The sequence below is a fragment of the Dendrobates tinctorius genome, unplaced genomic scaffold (genome assembly GCF_039654945.1).
Source record: "Dendrobates tinctorius isolate UK_male_01 unplaced genomic scaffold, ASM3965494v1 ptg000120l, whole genome shotgun sequence".
NCBI lineage: Eukaryota > Metazoa > Chordata > Amphibia > Anura > Dendrobatidae > Dendrobates > Dendrobates tinctorius.
The window spans coordinates 22,503,070-22,526,500 of NW_027361788.1; the positions used below are offsets into that span (position 1 = coordinate 22,503,070).

The window sequence follows — 23,431 nt, forward strand, 5'->3', positions numbered from 1 at the left end:
CCACATTCTGACTAGACATATTCACACACGTCTAGTCAGCATGTGACCGCATGTCTGCAAATTGCATACTTGTGGTCACGTGCCCACCCGCTCCTAGCACCAGAGAATCATTACAGCGCAATGTGAGAATTCACAAGTCTATTGTCACAGCGTGACTACAAACTTGGACCCCAAGCCTGGACAGCCCCTATAAAGATTCTCTATAGACATAACAATGAATTCACAAAAGATTTTCCCCCATTTGCACTATGTAGATCTCTGCCCGAAGCATTCTACGTCTTAGAGGTGTTGTCAACTAGTATACAGTGTAGTTTAAAGTTTATAGACAAAGGTTCCCTGCCCTGGACACTCATGTATACATACACATTGTGACATGCCCTATCATTGCATTTATATGATGTAATGCCTCATTTCTCCTGGGGTGGCACTGCAAAGAAATGTAACACTTGCTACTGGGTTTCTAATCTCGACCTGCCAGCTGGGTACTTTGTGACCAGCTTAAAAGGAAGCGAATATCATAAAATGATCTGTTGTTTAAGTCCGATTTTTTTCTCCATGTATTTAAAAAAAATAAAAAATTGGCACTTTCTTTCTATATCACAATCTGTAATATAAAAAATCTTATACTTGGGAACTCAGAGGCTTTTTTAGACTCAAACTTCTTGTTGTTTCAGTAAACAACACACACGTACATTAGCAGCAATGATCAGACCCCCGACCCTATCTTTTGTATTGATGCATCCAGGGGTGGATTAAGGGTAGCCAGGGCCCGGGGCAGTTCAGACTCTGTGGGCCCCCCTCGTCATCGTAGAGCCACACTCTACATAGAGAATAATGGGGCCTCCAGCACCGACCTCCACCCGCAGAGCCACACTCCACATAGAGAATAATGGAGCCTCCAGCACCGACCTCCACCCGCAGAGCCGCACTCCACATAGAGAATAATGGAGCCTCCAGCACCGACCTCCACCTGCAGAGCTGCACTCCACATAGAGAATAATGGAGCCTCCAGCACCGACCTCCACCTGCAGAGCTGCACTCCACATAGAGAATAATGGAGCCTCCAGCACCGACCTCCACCCGCAGAGCCACACTCTACATAGAGAATAATGGGGCCTCCAGCACCGACCTCCACCCGCAGAGCCGCACTCCACATAGAGAATAATGGAGCCTCCAGCACCGACCTCCACCCGCAGAGCCGCACTCCACATAGAGAATAATGGAGCCTCCAGCACCGACCTCCACCCGCAGAGCCGCACTCCACATAGAGAATAATGGGGCCTCCGGCACCTACCTCCACCCGCAGAGCCGCACTCCACATAGAGAATAATGGAGCCTCCAGCACCGACCTCCACCCGCAGAGCCACACTCCACATAGAGAATAATGGAGCCTCCGGCACCTACCTCCACCCGCAGAGCCGCACTCCACACAGAGAATAATGGAGCCTCCAGCACCGACCTTCACCCGCAGAGCCACACTCCACATAGAGAATAATGGAGCCTCCAGCACCGACCTCCACCCGCAGAGCCGCACTCCACATAGAGAATAATGGAGCCTCCAGCACCGACCTCCACCCGCAGAGCCGCACTCCACATAGAGAATAATGGGGCCTCCGGCACCTACCTCCACCCGCAGAGCCGCACTCCACACAGAGAATAATGGAGCCTCCAGCACCGACCTTCACCCGCAGAGCCACACTCCACATAGAGAATAATGGAGCCTCCAGCACCGACCTCCACCCGCAGAGCCCCACTCCACATACAGAATAATGGGGCCTCCAGCACCGACCTCCACCCGCAGAGCCGCACTCCACATAGAGAATAATGGAGCCTCCAGCACCGACCTCCACCCGCAGAGCCGCACTCCACATAGAGAATAATGGAGCCTCCAGCACCGACCTCCACCCGCACTCCACATAGAGAATAATGGGGCCTCCAGCACCGACCTCCACCCGCAGAGCCGCACTCCACATAGAGAATAATGGAGCCTCCAGCACCGACCTCCACCCGCACTCCACATAGAGAATAATGGAGCCTCCGGCACTGACCTCCACCCGCACTCCACATAGAGAATAATGGAGCCTCCAGCACCGACCTCCACCCGCAGAGCCGCACTCCACATAGAGAATAATGGAGCCTCCAGCACCGACCTCCACTCGCAGAGCCGCACTCCACATAGAGAATAATGGAGCCTCCAGATCCGACCTCCACCCGCAGAGCCCCACTCCACATAGAGAATAATGGAGCCTCCGGCACTGACCTCCACCCGCAGAGCCGCACTCCACATAGAGACTAATGGGGCCTCCAGCACCGACCTCCACCCGCAGAGCCGCACTCCACATAGAGAATAATGGAGCCTCCAGCACCGACCTCCACCCGCAGAGCCACACTCCACATAGAGAATAATGGAGCCTCCAGATCCGACCTCCACCCGCAGAGCCACACTCCACATAGAGAATAATGGAGCCTCCGGCACTGACCTCCACCCGCACTCCACATAGAGAATAATGGAGCCTCCAGCACCGACCTCCACCCGCAGAGCCGCACTCCACATAGAGAATAATGGAGCCTCCAGCACCGACCTCCACTCGCAGAGCCGCACTCCACATAGAGAATAATGGAGCCTCCAGATCCGACCTCCACCCGCAGAGCCCCACTCCACATAGAGAATAATGGAGCCTCCAGCACCGACCTCCACCCGCAGAGCCGCACTCCACATAGAGAATAATGGAGCCTCCGGCACTGACCTCCACCCGCAGAGCCGCACTCCACATAGAGAATAATGGGGCCTCCAGCACCGACCTCCACCCGCAGAGCCGCACTCCACATAGAGAATAATGGAGCCTCCAGCACCGACCTCCACCCGCAGAGCCACACTCCACATAGAGAATAATGGAGCCTCCAGCACCGACCTCCACCCGCAGAGCCGCACTCCACATAGAGAATAATGGGGCCTCCAGCACCGACCTCCACCCGCAGAGCCGCACTCCACATAGAGAATAATGGGGCCTCCAGCACCGACCTCCACCCGCAGAGCCGCACTCCACATAGAGAATAATGGAGCCTCCAGCACCGACCTCCACCCGCAGAGCCGCACTCCACATAGAGAATAATGGAGCCTCCAGCACCGACCTCCACCCGCACTCCACATAGAGAATAATGGAGCCTCCAGCACGACCTCCACCCGCAGAGCCGCACTCCACATAGAGAATAATGGAGCCTCCAGCACCGACCTCCACCCGCACTCCACATAGAGAATAATGGAGCCTCCAGCACGACCTCCACCCGCAGAGCCACACTCCACATAGAGAATAATGGAGCCTCCAGCACCGACCTCCACCCGCAGAGCCGCACTCCACATAGAGAATAATGGGGCCTCCAGCACCGACCTCCACCCGCAGAGCCGCACTCCACATACATGGCTGCTCTCAGTGCTGTGCGCACAGGACCTGTGATGAGGTCACAGGAGGGGAGGAGACAGGGGTCACATGATCGGGGGCCCTGACACCTTCCCTCCTGTGATCTCATCACAAGCCTTTGCACGCTACCAGCAGTATCAGCGTTCACGCTACTTGTAGATGCTGCTGGTAGCAGAGCACATAATGCCGCCTCCACGGTCACTCACTTTTAGGTGGGGAGAAGATGGAGTGCCATTGCAGCAGCCAGCAGGAATGTGGTGGGGGCCCCCTTAGAAGCTCTTGTGGTGGGGGCCCCGGGGCTGAAGCCCCGCCTGCCCTGCCTATAATCCGGCCCTGCGCGGTGGCGGATTATAATGGGGCAATTTACTGGCCTGGGCTGTGGGCCCCTTAACCCCACTGGGCCCGGGGCAACTGCCCAAATTGACCTCATTATAATCCGCCACTGGATGCATCTATTGGGCATGTGAAAAGTCAGTGTGAAGGAAGGTGGCGCAGAGGAGCTGTGACATCGCTTATTATGATTGGTGGATCCTGTGTTATTAGTTGCCAATAGAGGTGTGGCCTATCACTGTAATCCTGCCTCTGCTGATAAGGAAACTGCTAAAAACTCCTAAAAAATATATTAAGTAGGAGTCTATAAAAGCCCCAGTGGCCCCCTTGAAAATTTCAAGATTACTAACTTATTTTTATTTTATATATATACAGTATATATATATATATATATATATATATATATATATATATATATATATACTAGCTGAAGAGCCCGGCGTTGCCTGGGTATAGTAACCAACTGTGGTTAGTTATAACAAATTATAATGATTATATTGCACATAAAAACCGTGCATCTAATCCTATCCTGTGTGATACTGACTGCTCAGCCGTGTATCTAATAATATTCTGTGTGATACTGTCTGCTGAGCCGTGTATCTAATACTATTCTGTGTGATACTGTGTGCTGAGCTGCGTATCTAATCCTATACTGTATGATACTGACTGCTGAGCTGTGTATCTAATCCTATCCTGTGTGATACTGACTGCTGAGCCGTGTACCTAATCCTATCCTGTGTGATACTGACTGCTGAGCCATGTGTCTAATCCTCTCCTGTGTGATACTGTCTGCTCAGCCGTGTATCTAATAATATTCTGTGTGATACTGTCTGCTGAGCCGTGTATCTAATACTATTCTGTGTGATACTGTGTGCTGAGCTGCGTATCTAATCCTATACTGTATGATACTGACTGCTGAGCTGTGTATCTAATCCTATCCTGTGTGATACTGACTGCTGAGCTGTGTACCTAATCCTATCCTGTGTGATACTGACTGCTGAGCTGTGTATCTAGTCCTATCCTGTGTGATACTGACTGCTAAGCCGTGTATCTATTCCTATCCTGTGTGATACTGACTGCTGAGCTGCGTATCTAATCCTATCCTGCGTGATACTGACTGCTGAGCCGTGTATCTAATCCTATCCTGTGTGATACCATTTGCTGAGCCGTGTATCTAATCCTATCCTGTGTGATACTGACTGCTGATCTGTGTATCTAATCCTATCCTGTGTGATACTGCCTGCTGAGCCATGTGTCTAATCCTCTTCTGTGTGATACTGACTGCTGAGCTGTGTATCTAATTCTATCCTGTGTGATACTGACTGCTGAGCTGTGTATCTAATCCTATCCTGTGTGATACTAACTGCTGAGCCATGTATCTAATCCTATCCTGTGTGATACTGACTGCTGAGCTGTGTATCTAATACTATTCTGTGTGATACTGTGTGCTGAGCTGTGTATCTAATCCTATCCTGTGTGATACTGTCTGCTGAGCCATGTATCTATTCCTATCCTGTGTGATACTAACTGCTGAGCCATGTATCTAATCCTATCCTGTGTGATACTGACTGCTGAGCCGTGTATCTAATCCTATTCTGTGTGATACTGTCTGCTGAGCCGTGTATCTAATACTATTCTGTGTGATACTGTGTGCTGAGCTGTGTATCTAATCCTATCCTGTTTGATACTGACTGCTGAGCTGTGTATCTAATCCTATCCTGTGTGATACTGACTGCTGAGCTGCGTATCTAATCCTATCCTGTGTGATACTGACTGCTGAGCTGCGTATCTAATCCTATCCTGTGTGATACTGACTGCTGAGCTGCGTATCTAATCCTATCCTGTGTGATATTGACTGCTGAGCTGTGTATCTAATCCTATTCTGTGTGATACTGACTGCTGAGCTGTGTATCTATTCCTATCCTGTGTGATACTGACTGCTGAGCTGTGTATCTAATCCTATCCTGTGTGATATTGACTGCTGAGCCGTGTATCTAATCCTATCCTGTGTGATACTGACTGCTGAGCCGTGTATCTAATCCTATTCTGTGTGATACTGTCTGCTGAGCCGTGTATCTAATACTATTCTGTGTGATACTGTGTGCTGAGCTGTGTATCTAATCCTATCCTGTTTGATACTGACTGCTGAGCTGTGTATCTAATCCTATCCTGTGTGATACTGACTGCTGAGCTGTGTATCTAATCCTATCCTGTGTGATACTGACTGCTGAGCTGCGTATCTAATCCTATCCTGTGTGATACTGACTGCTGAGCTGCGTATCTAATCCTATCCTGTGTGATATTGACTGCTGAGCTGTGTATCTAATCCTATTCTGTGTGATACTGACTGCTGAGCTGTGTATCTATTCCTATCCTGTGTGATACTGACTGCTGAGCTGTGTATCTAATCCTATCCTGTGTGATATTGACTGCTGAGCCGTGTATCTAATCCTATCCTGTGTGATACTGACTGCTGAGCCGTGTATCTAATCCTATCCTGTGTGATACTTGGCTCCCCCTGCAGTCTGTGTCAGAGGGTGGTCTGGGTTGGCAAGGTAATAAATTACAGAAGGATGATAATACTATAGAAATGATAAGAATAATAGGCCTCAGTTACCACAACTGTCTACAAAGAAAACTTTTGCTGATAGCAACCAATCACAGCTCATTGTTCATCTTTTAAACAGCTCTGGGACAGCGTGGCGAGTTTTGAGTGGCGACTTTTGTGTTTTGACTTTTATGTGGCGAGGTTGGTGTATGTGTGGTGAGATGTGTGCTGAGGGTGGTATGTGTGTTGAAGCACGTGGTAGTGTGTGGCGCATTTTGTGTGTGTGTTCATATCCCCATGTGTGGTGAGTATTGCATGTCAGGGCCTCACCTTAGCATCTGTACGGTATATACTCTTCGACGCCATCGCTCTCATTCTTTAAGTCCCCCTTGTTCACATCTGGAAGCTGGTAATTTGCCTCCAACACTTTTTCCCCATTATGTAGATAGGGGCAAAATTGTTTGGTGAATTGGAACGCGCAGGGTTAAAATTTCGCCTCACAACATAGCCTATGACGCTCTCGGGGTCCAGACGTGTGACTGTGCCAAATATTGCGGCTGTAGCTGCGACGGTGCGGATGCCAATCCCGGACATACACACACATATACACACCCACATTGAGCTTTATATATTAGATATATACATATACTGTAAGTATATATATATATATATATATATATATATATAACAAATGGTTGCCCTTTTAAGGGTACTTCCATACTGGACTGATACACAGTTTTTATTTTTATTGAGGCGACATAGTGAATTTCACTATGTCGTGGGTTGCAGCAAATATATTAAGTGATGACTTGCGACAAATTAATGTCTTGTTTTTCCTTTGTAAATCGTGGTTCTCACGATGCTAATGATAAATGGGCCCCATTGTTCTGCCCCATTTGCTGCATTTGATTGAAATGTGATCTGTGTGTAGGAGCAATGACAGGAAAAGCACAAAGAGTAATGACACCCAGACTATGAAACTGTGAAAGCTCAGCTAATACAAAAGCATAAAACTAGTCAAACAATGGAAGTCAGATGTTAGCAGATCCTGATTCTTAGTTATTCAAAACTTAAAGTCAATGCTCACCCTTAAATACCATTTTTTTATTCTAAATACCTAGATCGAATATTCATAGTATATGTTTAGTGGTCAGAGCTTTACTTTACTGATACAAAGTTCCAAAATTCCATTCAAAGACAGAGTTCAATGATAAAAGAGTGGCTAGCTGCAACTACCACTAGGGGGAGCTCAGACACTTACTGTATACATTGAGCGCCCTCCAGTGGCTGCTGGTGGTAGCCATATTTTTTTAATTATAAAAGGGTTAAGTGGTGATGACATGCATGCACACTACAGCTCCTTTTAAAGGGGATGATCCGCTTAGTCAGCAGGACATGTGATGAATATATGATTAATGCTAAGTCCTTTACTGATCCTGAAAACAGGCGTCCCAGCGTCCCCTTGTAAATAGAGCAGTAATGTGCTTTTATTGCTCTATTTACCTCTATGGGACTGATGGAAAAGCTTTATCCATTAATTCCATAGAGGTGAATGGAGCAAGATCACGCATGCGCATTACTGCTTAATTCACAAAGGGAAATTAAAGATGGTCATTCTCAGGATCAGTTAGGAATTCATTCCTTTATTATCAATCCTGTTGATAGATGATACATGTAATTAGTGGGGAAACTCATTTAAAAGAGGACCTGTTACTAGGTCAAAGTGGACAGTTTGAATGCTTACGCTATTCCCTCAGGTCCCCTGATAATTATTTTATTATTACTTATTTCTTTTATCCACCACACGGTTGCAGAGATAGGCTTTTTTTATTTACTGCTAATTTTATGTGTTTTACAAAAGGGGCGGTGCTCACAGCATTATAATATGGAACTGCCTAAAGACACGCCCCAGAGGATCCTGTAATCCACACACCCTTATTAAAAACCATAAATATTAGCACTAAGTAAAAAGGCCATATCTGTAGAACCATATGGTGGATTTTAAAAAACACAAACAAAAAAACCAAACAGAATACTTAGGGGAAAAAGGAAAGTAAAAAGAACAAAAAGTGGTCACATTTTAACTCAGTGACAGGTCCTCTATGGGACTGATGGAGAAAACTGATCACTGCATTTGGCTCTCTCTTTCTGGCTGTCTCATTTACTTTGAGTGGAGGACCCCGGTTCTTATGGTCTGTCGGGGTCTACAATGATAATACATAGATCAGGGCCCATTTCAAACAATGACCCCAAATGGTTACAATTCAATAATGCCAGTGCATAGCCTCACCTCCCAGGCCTTATTTCAGCTGTGATTGCCACGTTAGTTGTGCTGGTTATTGTGTATTCTGAAGCTATTGGGTAACCAAAAACAGTTCTCCATACCCTCCAATCGTGATAAGGATTAGACTGCCTGTCTCAGTTTACAGATGGAAGAAAAGCTCTGGGAAAAAATGAAAAATATAAAAAAAAATGTTGAGTTAGTTCAGAAAATAGCGATGGAGCTTATACAGAATCAATGATATTACAATTAGTAAACAGACAAACTTTCATTTCAGGTAGGTAAATCTATTTCTATTTGATCCAGGCATTGGTTTTAGTGAACAACAAAATCTCCAAGGTCAATGAGAAGGCATTTGAGCCGCTACAGAAGCTGCAGAAGCTGTACATCTCGAAAAACAATCTGGAAGAGATCCCTAAGAGTCTACCCAAGTCTCTAGTGGAACTACGCATTCATGAAAACAAGATCAAGAAGATCCCCAAGGATGTGTTCAACGGCCACAAGAATATGAACTGCATTGGTGAGTCTGGATGGATATGAAACCCACCTGTGTTGAGAAAGGGGGTGTTCAAGCTCCTGTCCTGTCTAATGAGATGACCATCACAGAATGAATTAAGAAGTACCAACTTTGGGCTTGTGAGAGTCATCCTCACAAGTCTTCCTTGTCCTGATGTGGTGGCCAACAGCCAGGACTGGTGGGTAGGAACCCTTATTCTCAAAATAGGTACAGGTTGGGAAGGTGGAACCTGTACTAATTACACATTTATGGTATACCTGTACCTGTGTGACCTGCTCTATAAGTGCTTATGGCACCGGTGTATAAAATTAGTAGTATCTAGTGGTGTAAATGTAGAGTAGTCCGGGTAAAACACAAAAAACTAATATGATATTAAAGAAAGGTCCCTATGACCCATATGAGAAGACTAATAAAGACCAGTGATAGTTGGGGCACCTTTATAGATTTTGCTTTGAGGCCTACCAGCTTCAAATCATGCCACTGATTGTGAATTGCTTTTTTTTCTTCTTTAGAAATGGGAGGAAACCCACTTGAGAATGGAGGTATTGAAGCTGGAGCATTCGATGGACTGAAACTCAACTACCTTCGTATTTCAGAAGCCAAGTTAAGCGGAATTCCAAAAGGTAATGATATCTGGAGCCCTTGAGCACAGAAAGCTAGAAAAAAACAAATCAAAAACGTCTTGTATGTGTCGATCTGTGACCAGAGAAATATCGTGAGAGGAGGGTGAAGAGCCAACAGCTTGTACCAATAAACCATCTTTATCTCAGGTGTCATCATATTTCAGCCATATTGGAGACGAGCACATGTTTAAAGGCTTTGTGGTTATTGATACAAAGTGCAAGGAACATTTCTAGGGTGTATACGAGTATCTTAATACATTTTCTTATCTAGGGCGCTGCAAAAATATAGACATCAGTTCTCCATCTGTGTCTGAGATGAGGATCCTACATACTGTAGGTTGGGTGTGCAGTTTTATTTTAGTTCTATCCATACAATCCATCCATTTTTGCTGTCTATATAGACTTCTATACTTTAAAACATATAGTTCAAAAGCAAAAAAAAATGTGTCTTCAATATTAATAAGCGTGTACAACGTAACCAGTGGCGGATTATAATGAGGTCAATTTGGGCAGTTGCCCCGGGCCCAGTGGGGTTAAGGGGCCCACAGCCCAGGCCAGTAAATTGCCCCATTATAATCCGCCACCGCGCAGGGCCGGATTATAGGCAGGGCAGGCGGGGCTTCAACCCCGGGGCCCCCACCACAAGAGCTTCTAAGGGGGCCCCCACCACATTCCTGCTGGCTGCTGCAATGGCACTCCATCTTCTCCCCACCTAAAAGTGAGTGACCGTGGGGGCGGCATTATGTGCTCTGCTACCAGCAGCATCTACAAGTAGCGTGAACGCTGATACTGCTGGTAGCGTGCAAAGGCTTGTGATGAGATCACAGGAGGGAAGGTGTCAGGGCCCCCGATCATGTGACCCCTGTCTCCTCCCCTCCTGTGACCTCATCACAGGTCCTGTGCGCACAGCACAGAGAGCAGCCATGTATGTGGAGTAAGGCTCTGCGGGTGGAGGTCGGTGCCGGAGGCTCCATTATTCTCTATGTGGAGTGTGGCTCTGCGGGTGGAGGTCGGTGCCGGAGGCCCCATTATTCTCTATGTGGAGTGTGGCTCTGCGGGTGGAGGTCGGTGCCGGAGGCCCCATTATTCTCTATGTGGAGTGCGGGTGGAGGTCGGTGCTGGAGGCTCCATTATTCTCTATGTGGAGTGCGGGTGGAGGTCGGTGCTGGAGGCTCCATTATTCTCTATGTGGAGTGCGGCTCTGCGGGTGGAGGTCGGTGCTGGAGGCTCCATTATTCTCTATGTGGAGTGCGGGTGGAGGTAGGTGCTGGAGGCCCCATTATTCTCTATGTGGAGTGCGGGTGGAGGTCGGTGCTGGAGGCTCCATTATTCTCTATGTGGAGTGCGGCTCTGCGGGTGGAGATCGGTGCCGGAGGCCCCATTATTCTCTATGTGGAGTGCGGGTGGAGGTAGGTGCTGGAGGCCCCATTATTCTCTATGTGGAGTGCGGGTGGAGGTCGGTGCTGGAGGCTCCATTATTCTCTATGTGGAGTGCGGCTCTGCGGGTGGAGGTCGGTGCTGGAGGCTCCATTATTCTCTATGTGGAGTGCGGCTCTGCGGGTGGAGGTCGGTGCTGGAGGCTCCATTATTCTCTATGTGGAGTGCGGCTCTGCGGGTGGAGGTCGGTGCTGGAGGCTCCATTATTCTCTATGTGGAGTGCGGCTCTGCGGGTGGAGGTCGGTACTGGAGGCCCCATTATTCTCTATGTGGAGTGTGGCTCTGCGGGTGGAGGTCGGTGCTGGAGGCTCCATTATTATCTATGTAGAGTGTGGCTCTGCGGGTGGAGGTCGGTGCTGGAGGCTCCATTATTCTCTATGTGGAGTGTGGCTCTGCGGGTGGAGGTCGGTACTGGAGGCCCCATTATTCTCTATGTGGAGTGTGGCTCTGTGGGTGGAGGTCGGTGCTGGAGGCTCCATTATTCTCTATGTGGAGTGTGGCTCTGCGGGTGGAGGTCGGTGCCGGAGGCTCCATTATTCTCTATGTGGAGTGCGGCTCTGCGGGTGGAGGTCGGTGCTGGAGGCTCCATTATTCTCTATGTGGAGTGCGGCTCTGCGGGTGGAGGTCGGTGCTGGAGGCTCCATTATTCTCTATGTGGAGTGGGGCTCTGCGGGTGGAGGTCGGTGCTGGAGGCTCCATTATTCTCTATGTGGAGTGCGGCTCTGCGGGTGGAGGTCGGTGCTGGAGGCCCCATTATTCTCTATGTAGAGTGTGGCTCTACGATTCGTGACCCCCGTCACGTGACGAGGGGGGCCCACAGAGTCTGAACTGCCCCGGGCCCTGGCTACCCTTAATCCACCCCTGAACGTAACGTAGAGGAAGCTCGTGTGGCTGGTTTGCAGCCACTGGAGAGAGAAGGTCCAACCCAATGTGGTATCACCACGGATGGTAAGGACCTACACATGTATCCTTTCTCTGAACTGCCGATAATGTTTTCAAATAAGGGAACCATTTTGGATCATGGTAAGGATATGGAAGGGACAAACAGTCATCAAATCCTTTTATCTTAGGCACCAATAGAAGGCCTATTTTAATCTTGATTACTCTTTTATATCTGTGCCAAACAAGAGCAAGAAACCCCATAGAGGAAAACAATATGCTTCTAACAAAGGCTTGTCTCTGGTTGTCCAACACGACAACCTCTAGGCCTAAAAGGTGCAGAATGTAATGCCAATGTCAGATGTGTTGTTTCAGATTACAGTTTGTTCACACAGGGGTGTGCAAAGAGCAAAGGGGACCCCATTGCAACATCACAATGAGTTTCTTTTGTTGGTTCTTGTCAAAACAGCCCAACATCTCTGAACAGGATCAGACACCACTTATTGCATTCTCTAATGTAATCCTATTCATTAAAGGACAAATTGGGGGCAGGACTCTGGCCATTCAGACAGAGGCAAATGACTACCTTGAGCTTCCTTATCATTGACCCCTTGGGCAATGTAAAGTTAGTTACACTGTCTACAGACTGCCTAGTCTAAAGGTACTGTCACACTTAGCGATGTACCAGCGATCCGACCAGCGATATGACGCGGTCAGGATCGCTGGTACATCGCTAAATGGTCGCTAGTGAGCTGCCACACAGGCAGATCTCATTAGCGACATCGCTGGAGACGGGGATCGCTACTTACCTGTCACACTAGGCGATCCTGCGTCCTCCCGCCCGGCTCCACGCGTCGCTCGTCGTCACAGCAGGAAGCGCTGCAGGAAGCTGACGACGAGAAACAGTCCAGGACGTTCTCGCGCGATCAGCGATAATCAGCGGGGGGAGCCGGTCGAAGGTAAGTATCAGACACAGCGATATCGCTAGCAATATCGCTATAACGTCACAAGTTATAGCGATATTGCTAGCGATATCGCTTAGTGTGACAGGCCCTTAAAGCTGGAGTCACACACAGCGACTTACCAGCGATCCCGACAACGATATCAACGTGTCAGGATCGCTGGTAAGTCGCTATGTGATCGCTGGTCAAACAGACAGCTTCACCAGCGATCAGTACAGCGATGCCGAGCGCCTTGCATCGCTGTGTTCGTTAGCGCTGATGCCATCCCTGTAAAAAAATAGAATTAAAATAAAAAATATAGTTATTCTCACTTTCCGACATCCCGCGCAGCCATCCTGCCTCTCTCCACGCTCCGGTCCCAGTAATCCTTTGTGAGAATGACAGTGAGAATGTCATGGTCTCGCGGCAGCGCGACGTCTCGCGATCATTCGTGCAAAGGATCACTGGGATCGGGAGCGTGGAGAGAGGCAGGATGGCTGCGCGGGACGTCGGAAGGTGAGAATAACTATATTTTTTATTTTTTTTATTATTTTTTACAGCTGATCGCTGGTCTCCCGCCTGTCACACGCAGCGATGCCAGCGGGAGACCAGCGACGAAAAATATGTCCAGAGGTTTCTTGCAGCGATCAGCGATACCGGCAGGGGGGCCGGTCGCTGATCGCTGTCACGCACAGCGATCTCGCTGGTGAGATCGCTGTTACGTCACAAAAGTTGTGACTCAGCAGCGATCTCGCTAGCGAGATTGCTATGTGTGACTCCCGCTTTAGGTTACACTGTCTATAGACTGCCTAGACTAAAGGCCCTTTTACATTTAGCGATGCACCAGCGATCCGACCAGCGATCTGACCCGGGCAGGATCGCTGGTGCATCGCTAAATGATGGCTAGTGAGCTTTCATACAGAAAGATCTCACAGCGATGCAGCAGCGACGCAGAGAACAATAGTCACCTTTCACACACAGCGATCCTGACGTCCTCCCGCCCGCCTTCACGCGTCGCTCGTCTCAAACAGCAGGAAGCCCAGCAGGAAGCAGACGACGAGAAATGGAGCCGGACATTCTCGCGCGATCAGCGATGGACAGCGGGGGAGCCGGTCGTTGGTAAGTATCACACATAGCGATATCGCTAGCAATATCGCTATAACGTCACAAAACCAGTGACGTTTTAGCGATATTGCTAGCGATATCGCTTAGTGTAAAACCCCCTTAAAGCCCCCGTCACACACAGCGAGATCGCTAGCGAGATCGCTGCTGAGTCACAAGTTTTGTCACGCAACAGCGATCTCACCAGCGATCTCGCTGTGTGTGACAGGTATCAGCGACCGGCCCCCCCGCCAGGTATCGCTGATCATTCTGAAAAGTCATGGACTTTTTTTGATCGTTGGTCTCCCGCTGGCCAGCACGCATCGTTGCGTGTGGCAGGCAGGAGACCAGCGATCAGCGAGCTGGTATCCAAGGTAAACTGCGGGTCTCTAAGTGCCGCGCGGCGCTTAGAAACCCGCTGTATACCTTAGATACCAGCGTGCTGGTGCAGGGAGCTGGTATCCAAGGTAAACATTGGGTTTCTAAGTGTCACATGGCGCTTAGAAAGACGCTGTTTACCTTGGATACCAGCTCCCTGCACCAGCACGCTGGTATCTAAGGTACACAGCGGGTAACTAAGCGACGTGTGCGCTTGTTACCCGTGTCGTCGCTGTCCTGATCACTGCTGAGATCTGCCTGTTTGGCAGCTCACCAGCGATCATGTAGCGACACACCAGCGATCCTGACAAGGTCATATATGTCAGGAACCCCGCACTGCACTTGCTCACTGAGCCAATGCGCGTGTCCTGAGTACAAAAACAGTGCTCAAAGATACCTGTGGAGCAGGGCAGCAGCAGTGACGATGTGTGCTTCAGAGTATCAGGACCTGAAGCACATGACTGCTGGGGGCGTGGCCTAAGATCCACAGAGCTAGGAGCTGCAGGGAAACTCCTAGAAAGGTAACTACAGGACAATGTTACCAAGGGTCATAGACAGAGACAGAAACCAGATGAAGCCAGGGTCAAAGCACAAGATAGCAATACAGTACCAAAGGGTTAGACAGAATGGATAGTCAGAACGTAGCAATAGATCAGAAAACCAGAACGGGCAATAGATGGTACAATAGGGACAAACTGTAACGGAGTAACGATAGCCAAGCCAGGAGGTCAGAACCAGAAAAGACAATAGTACCAAAACGAGAGACGGAGTACAGAGTGAGGGAACAGACCGGGTCATACACGGGAAGCAAACAAGCAACGCAGAATACATGCACACCAGGGGTCAGACACACCAGAACAGCAGTCTAGCTGACAGGGAACCCTGGTAAAGAGTGAGTATAAATACCCCTCCCAGATCCAAAAAGAGGCCACGAACACTTAACCCTGTGTGTGCAGGGCAAGAACCCTGTTCAAACTATGACAATATCGTTGTCGGGATCGTGACGGGGGCCTAAGATTAAACTGTCTATAGACTGCCTAGACTAATTTTATACTGGCTACAGACTGTCTAGACTAATGTTACATTGTCTAGAAGCTGCTTAGTCTAAAGCAGTGTTTCCCAAACTACTGTCCTCGCGGACCCCAACATGTCATGTTTTCAGGATTTCCTTAGGATTTCACAGGTGATGGAAGTATCATCAAGGCATCAGGAATTCTCTCACATGTGTAACACTATGGAAATCCTGAAAACATGACCTGTTGGGGTCCACGAGGACTGGAGTTTGGGAACCACTGGTCTAAAGGGTAGTAAATAAGTCTCCTTGTTTCCATTTTCATCTCCAGTATCGCGTGCTATGCTTGTGTTAGGATGTTCTCGAGTCATAACTTGATATTTGCACCTAAACTAATGTGTTATATTTGCCAGGTCTACCAAGCAGTCTAAATGAGCTCCACCTTGACCATAACAAAATTCAGGCAATTGAGATGGGAGATCTAAGCCAGTATAACAACCTTTACAGGTAAGACACAAAGCTTAGTAAACTTACCTTCCACATGACTAGTCCAAGTGTCTCCCATTATGTTTACAATTTTCACATTTGGGCACCACTGACTTGAGAAACATTCTGTAAGATACAAAGTAAGACATCTAGGAATGGAAATGTAAGCTGTGTTCAAGTGCTCCAGATATCCAAGAAGTATCATTTCTCCTTGCGGAGAATGACATGCACTTCTTGGATATCGGTCAGACGCCTCTCTCACAGCCAAACCAGATCTCCCACTTTGCACTGATGAGGGGCAGTACCCCAAAACACAGTGTCTGCAAATGGAGATTCTGGCTTGGCTTTTATCCTAAGTCATGTAACTAGGCTCGTTAAAGGGTCAACATTGACTTTTAGGATTGCTACCTCCAATAGGTGGCACTAGAGTTCTAGTCCTCTTCCTCTCTGAAGAGACAATTTGCATAATTAGCATATTTCCCAGAGGAGCATTGCGGCTTTAAGTCTCCTCACCTCGACATGCTCAGCATGTCATTCTCCGCAAGGAGAAATTATACTTCTTGGATATCGGTCAGACGCCTCTCTCACAGCCAAACCAGATCTCCCACTTTGCACTGATGAGGGGCAGTACCCCGAAACACAGTGTCTACAAATGGAGATTCTGGCTTGGCTTTTATCGTAAGTCATGTAACTAGGCTCGTTAAAGGGTCAACATTGACTTTTAGGATTGCTACCTCCAATAGGTGGCACTAGAGTTCTAGTCCTCTTCCTCTCTGAAGAGACAATTTGCATAATTAGCAAGTGCTCCAGTGAACACTATTGCACCTTCTTTGGGGCATTGATAAGAGTTCAAAGTCACGGACCTTCACCCTCACACTCCATGCTACCAAATAGAAGTACACCACTCAAGCTGTCCCAATCTTAGTCCTACAGTTCTGATTCTGGCATTGGAAGGAGAAGACCAGGCTGAAAATGGACCATAGTTCTTCTAATAACAGGCCTTTTAAAGTTGGACATTAACCCATTCTGGAGTACATTGATTGAATTCATGGGAATTCCATTATGAAAAAAAGTTTGATTAAAATTACACTCCAGGACAAACTATGCCCAAACATTAATGCAGCATGTCTGTATTATTTTTAACATTTTATCTGGCTGGAAAGCAATCTTCCCATGGGCTTGACTAAAAGGAAAATAATTATTTAGCAATTCATATGAGCAAATAAATTACAACTAAAGCTATACACAGACCTTTTAGTATCTAAACAAACCGACGTTTCCTGCCTTGCTCTCAACTCTTGCTTTTATATTGCAAGAATAAATTCTAGACCTGGAGAATTCCCAACAGGCCTGGAGAAATAGCTAATATAGGAGTAACACCACCACCACAACACAAGTTCTTCTCTCCCCCTAACATTTTCCAATACTATTAATGGTCCCAAACTTGGGTCATAAGACAGTTCAGTGTAAAATCTGAATGATTTCTAGTCAGACTAGTCTGATATTTTTTATAGCTGACTCTTATGTTGGGGTTAGGAGAGTTGGAATACAATCCTTATAGGTCCCCGAACCTTGTGAAATGCATCTTCTTAAGAGAACAAATACTCAAAACACAACTTCAGGAATTGCCATAACTAGGATAAAAAATGCTCACCACCTTGGCTTGTTTTTCCAATCTGACAACAGTCTCCGTTTATGTGATATTCTAGGCTAGGACTTGGATTCAACAACATCAGAGCGGTAGAAAATGGCAGCCTTTCATCTCTGCCCACTCTCAGAGAACTTCATCTGGATAACAACAAGCTCTCAAAGGTTCCTCCAGGACTTCCTGACATGAAATTTCTCCAGGTGAGGATAAAACTAGCCAACGATGGTCATTTTGAGAAGAGAGCCTTTCAAACTCTTTGGTCTTGGTGAACACGAGTGGTGGGTCTGTTAAGGTACTAGCAGGAACGCCGGATGCACTGATGGGACGCAGGCAGAACATGGGTTAACAGGTTTATTTACAGGGGAATGTTCTCCACGCAAGCAGTGAGGGATTGTAGGGTGATGGTAAGGAATGGGGCAGAACTGGGAGAGTGGCAGGTTAGGTCAAGGACGAACGAAAGTTTAGTAATAAAGAGGTGAAGTCTGTAGTCTTCTTGGGTGTAGCTCCTCGAGGTTCCAACGGTGGCACCGACAAAAGTGGTACGTGACATCTCGGTGAGGTCTGTAACAGGCGGGGATCCAACTGTGGCACTGTCAACAGCGGTGCGGGATGTCTCGGCGAACTCTCTGGGAGGCAGGAAGATTTCATGTGCTCAAACATATATAGCACGGTACTGAGTGGGGAACCGCTGGAACAGGACTTTGCTCCGCGGTGTACACAAGTCCTTGGTAGCGAGGCTCTATCCTAGCCGTCTGTCTCTCTCTCTCTTTCTCTGCGTCACACTCACAGTGCAGTCTCTGCCTTCACTAGAGTCACCTCCTAGCGTGGAGGTAGCGGGGAGCTGACAGTCGGTCGTCCACAAACGGTGGACCTGTATGCAGGGGTCTGGTGGGGAAGCAGAGAGCGCTGTTCTCTGCTCTGCACGCTGCTCTCTGCATGCTGCTCTCTGCGCTGTCCTCCACACTGCTCTACGCTGTGGCCAGTCTGACCTTTTTGACGCGCTTCTCCCTTTTATCCCCCGCTGCTGCATGTGCTTTCCCAGCTCTCCTGTGTGGGCAGGAAGCTCCTTTGCTCTCCTCCTTCCCTCTTGCAGCAGGGGAAGGTCCTTCTCTCTCAGGCTTTCCCCCTGGAAACAGAGGATGCAGCCTTTTTAGTTCCCGACCCGGCATGCAGGTACCCGCGGTCTAGTCAACCTCCTTACAGGTCCCAAGTGGAAAAACTTCTTTATGATGACCCAAAAAATAAAAAAAGCTCATACTGATGCATTCTTATCCAATAATTATCTGCTAGTTATAAGCTGCACATAGATCACTTGATAAATCATGAACCAAGATTCCGTCGATCAATTTGAGACACATGTGCGACCTCTTATAACTAGTGAAGTCATCAAATTGGGAATTTTAGAGTAAAAAAAAAAGGTCATGGGAATTTTTGTAAAGATGGTGGCTGTGACCTAGTGATATTAGGAGAAGGTCCTTGTGCAAAGTCTACATCATGACCACCATCCTTTCACCAAAAATATTTGAGAAGTCTCATTTAGCGGAAACATGCAGGACAGACTGTCTCCTCCTGGATTCTGAGGTGTAACTTGAAGACCAAAGGTAAAATCCCTAACCAGCCTCACCTCACTTTATCATGTACCATTTATGCCTCCGGACCTTGGTGCCACCACCGCACCCCCGTTAGCCCAGTTTGTACACAATGATTCCCCTCCAATATACAGAGATGGTGGTGGACATACGTAAGAACCAGCTGACATCTGACTATGCGTAGAAGCTCGGGGATACCTTTATTGTAGCAAATTCGTCTCACAGTACAAAACCTGACACGTTGAAATGAAGATGAACTTTTCCTCCGATTTGGTGTCAGGCATGTAGCAGCCATTTATTGTTTTCCCATGAAGCTGCAGATTGCAGACAACATCTATTACAGCTTGAGGTTTAACACCAGGCTTTGCAATTAACAAAAAGGTCAGAGTTGTGAACTGCTCGTTGTCGGACCACAGGGGAGGCTGTAGTGTCGGGAAGCAGGAGGATCTGTAAAGGTAAAAGCTTTGAAATTGCTGCTAAGGGAAAGACGATTACTGAAATAACTGCACTGGGTAAAAACAAATGTAGTTCACTCATTAACTGGTACACGACATACGCAGTGTTCATCATACCATTACTGTGTATATATATGGCTGCAAAACATGGCGGTACTATACAAAGAATAAGAAATTAGACCTTTACTGAATGCCACAAGTCTATTTAGTCATCAAATTAATCTTTGTGAATACTGCATCGGAGCTCTACATGTGGTGAATAAGTTCCTAAAAAGATGTCACATATAACCCGACATCCGTAACCTTTAAAAAAAACTTGTATAGGAAATCTTCAGGGCACCCAACTATCAGGGGTCTTTAATAGTATTGGTCTTGATATATGGGTCAAAGAGACTGTTTAGGCCCATTTAGGCTCCAGGGCCCAGGTGTGACTGCTTGCACTGAAAACTTAAACCATGCAGTATCTGGAGTAATTTTTCCCTCCTACAAAGAATGGAGAGATCTGTAATTTTTATCATGGGTTCACTTCAACTGTGAGAGACTGAATCTAACATTAATATACAGAAAATCACATTGTATATTATTTTTAAATAATGAAATTTCATTTTATTGCATGAAATATGTATTTGATCACCTACCAACCATCAAGAATTCTGGCTCTCACAAACTTGTTAGTTTTTCTATAAGAAGCCTCCTTCTCTGCACTCATTACCTGGATTAACTGCAGCTGTTTGAACTTGTTACCTGTATAAAAGACTCCTGTCTACACACTCAGTCACACTCCAACCTCTCCACCATGGCCAAGACCAAAGAGCTGTCTAAGGACACTAGGGACAAAATTGTAGAACTGCACAAGGCTGGGATGGGTTACATGACAATAGGCAAGCAGCTTGGTGGGTAGCCAACAACTGATGGCACAATTATTAGAAAATTGAAGAAACACGAGATGACTGTCAGTCTTTCTTGGTCTGGGTCTCCATGCAAGATCCGGCCTCGAGGGGTAAGGATGATTCTGAAAAAGAGAAAGGTGAGGAATCAGCCCAGAGCTACACGGGAGGACCTGGGCAATGACCTGAAGAAAGCTGGGACGACAGACTCAAACATTAGCATTAGTAGCACTCTATGCCAGCATGGATTAAAATCCTGCAGGTCACTCAAGGTCCCCCTGCTCATGCCAGCACATGGCCAAGCCCGTTTGAAGTTCACCAATGACCGTCTGGATGATCCAGAGGAGGCATAGGAGAAGGTCATGTGGTCAGATGAGACCAAAATAGAACTTTTTTGTATCAACTCCATTCTCCATGTTTGGAGGAAGAAGAAAGATGCGAACAACCCCAAGAACACCATTCCAACCATGAAGCATGGTGGGGGAAACATCATACTGGGGGGTGCTTTTCTGAAAAGGGGACAAGATAACTGCATCATATTGAAGGGAGGATAGATGGGGTCATCTGTCACAAGATTTTGACCAACAACCTCCTTCCCTCAGTAAGAGCATTGAAGATGGGTCTTCCAGCATGACAATGACCTGAATCACCCAGCCAGGCCAACTAATGAGTGGCTCTGTAAGAAGCATTTCAAGATCATGGAGTGGCCTAGCCAGTCTCCAGACCTGAACCCAGTAGAAAATCCTTGAAGGGAGTGGAAACTCAATGTTGCACAGCGACAGCCTCGAAGATCTGGAGAAGATCTGTATGGAGGAGTGGGCCAAAATCCCTTCTGCAGTGTGTGCAAACCTGTACAAAAACTACAGGAAATGTCTAACCTCTGTAATTGCAAACAATGGTTTCTGTACAAAATATTAAGTTCTATTTTTCTATTGTGTCAAATACTTATTTCATGCAATAAAATGCAAGTTAATTATGTAAAAATCATAGAAAGCGATTTTTTAGTTTTTATTTTTAGATTCTGTCTCTCACAGTTGAAGTGTACCTATTGATAAAAATTACAGACCTCTCCATTCTTTGTAGGTGGGAAACTTGCAAAATCGGCGGTGTATCAATTACAGTTGAAACCAGAAGTTTCCACACACTATATAAAAAGACACATCTGCATGTTTTTCTCAATATCTGACATGAAATCAGAATAATCCTTTCCTGGTTTAGGTCAATTAGGATTACCATAATTATTAATATTTGCCAAATGCTAGAATAATGACAGAGAGAGAGGATGTTTTAAGGCATTTTTATTACTTATTGCAAAGTCAAAAGTTTCCATCCATTTGATTAATATTTAGTGCCATTGCCCTTAAAATGAATGACTTGGGTCAAACGATTGGGATATCCTTCCACATGCTTCTCTCAAGAGTTGTTCGGAATTTGGGCCCATTCCTCCTGACAAATCTGGTGTTACTGATCCAGGTTTGTAGGTCGCCTTTTCAGCTTTGCCCATAAATTTTCAATAGGACTGAGATCAGGGCTTTGTGATGGCCACTCCAAAACATTGACTTTGCTATCCATAAGCCACTTTGTTACCATTTTGGCATTATGATTCGGGTCATTGTCCATTTGGAAGACCCATTTCCGCCCAAGCTTAAACTTCCTGGCTGATATCTTCAGATGTTGCTTCAGTATTGCCACATCATTTTCTTTTCTCATGATGACATCTATTTTGCGAAGTGCACCAGTCCCTCCTGCAGCAAAACAACCCCACAACATGATGCTGCCACCCCCGTGTTTCACAGTTGAGATGGTGTTCTTAGGCTTCCAAGCTTCTCCTTTTTCCTTCAAACATAATAATGGTCATTTTGCCCAAAAAGTTCAATTTTAGTTTCATCAGACCACAGGACATGTCTTCAAAAATTAATCTGACTTTTTTATGTTTCTTTTGGAGTAATGGCTTCTTCCTGGTAGGAGTGACCTTTCAGCCCATGTTGGTTGATACAGTACTATTTTAACTGTGGATACAATTTTACCAGTTTCCGCCATCATCTTCACAAGGTATTTTGTCCTTGGGATGATATGCAGATGTTGGACCAAAGCACGTTTTTTTCTGGGACCTTCCTGAGCATTATGATGGCTGGACATTCTCATCTTGTTTGTATTTGCATATAATTGTTTGTACAGATGAACGAGGCACCTTCAGGTATCTTGAAATTGTGCCCAAGGATGATCCAGATTTGTGCAAGTCCACAATTCTCTTCCTGATTTCTTGAGACTATCCCATGATGCTAGACACAGAAGCAGTGTGTTTCAGGTGTGCATTAAAATACATCCACAGGCGTGTCTCTAACTCAGATGTTGCCAAAAAACCTATGAGAAGTTTCCAAACACATGACTTCTGTCATGATCCAAGGCCAGGTTTTTGTCTTGTCTCTCCTTTCCCGGTCTGGTCATGTCAGGGGTTAATTTTCCCTGCCTCGTTCCTGTGTCTGGTCTGCTATATCTCTGTGCTGCAACCTGTGTGCAGTGCCAGTTATATTGCTTGCCTTTGGCATGTTTAGCTGGCTCTGGTGAGTTCCTGATTTGTCTGCTGCATTCATCTGACTCTACCCATGTCTGTTGCTGACCTTTGGACCGTGTTCAGACTACTACTTTCTCATTGCCCCTTTGCATCTGATATTCTGTTGCTGACCTCTGGACCGTGTTCAGACTACCCGTTTGTTATTGCCCCTTTGCTTATCCGCTATCTCTCTGGCATTCTGACCCTGACATGTGACCTGACTGGCGACTATGGATTCCCCTTTGGTACTGCGCTACTCTCTGGTATCAACTCGGCTCTCTGACTATTCTTTGCCACCTAGTGATTGCTTCCCTGTATTACTGCTGGTCTGCTTCATTGCAGGATT

At 46.9% G+C, this 23,431-nt stretch overlaps 1 protein-coding gene across 1 annotated transcript in view; it reads left to right on the forward strand.

Annotated features, from left to right (window-relative positions):
• BGN (biglycan) overlaps positions 1–23,431 on the forward strand; it is a 118,661-nt gene that overhangs the window by 88,631 nt on the left and 6,599 nt on the right. Inside the window, exons 4-7 of the mRNA XM_073590904.1 lie at positions 8,885–9,098; positions 9,608–9,718; positions 15,880–15,973; positions 17,662–17,800. Coding sequence (XP_073447005.1) covers positions 8,885–9,098; positions 9,608–9,718; positions 15,880–15,973; positions 17,662–17,800 — 558 coding nt within the window. The remainder of the gene's footprint in view (positions 1–8,884; positions 9,099–9,607; positions 9,719–15,879; positions 15,974–17,661; positions 17,801–23,431) is intronic.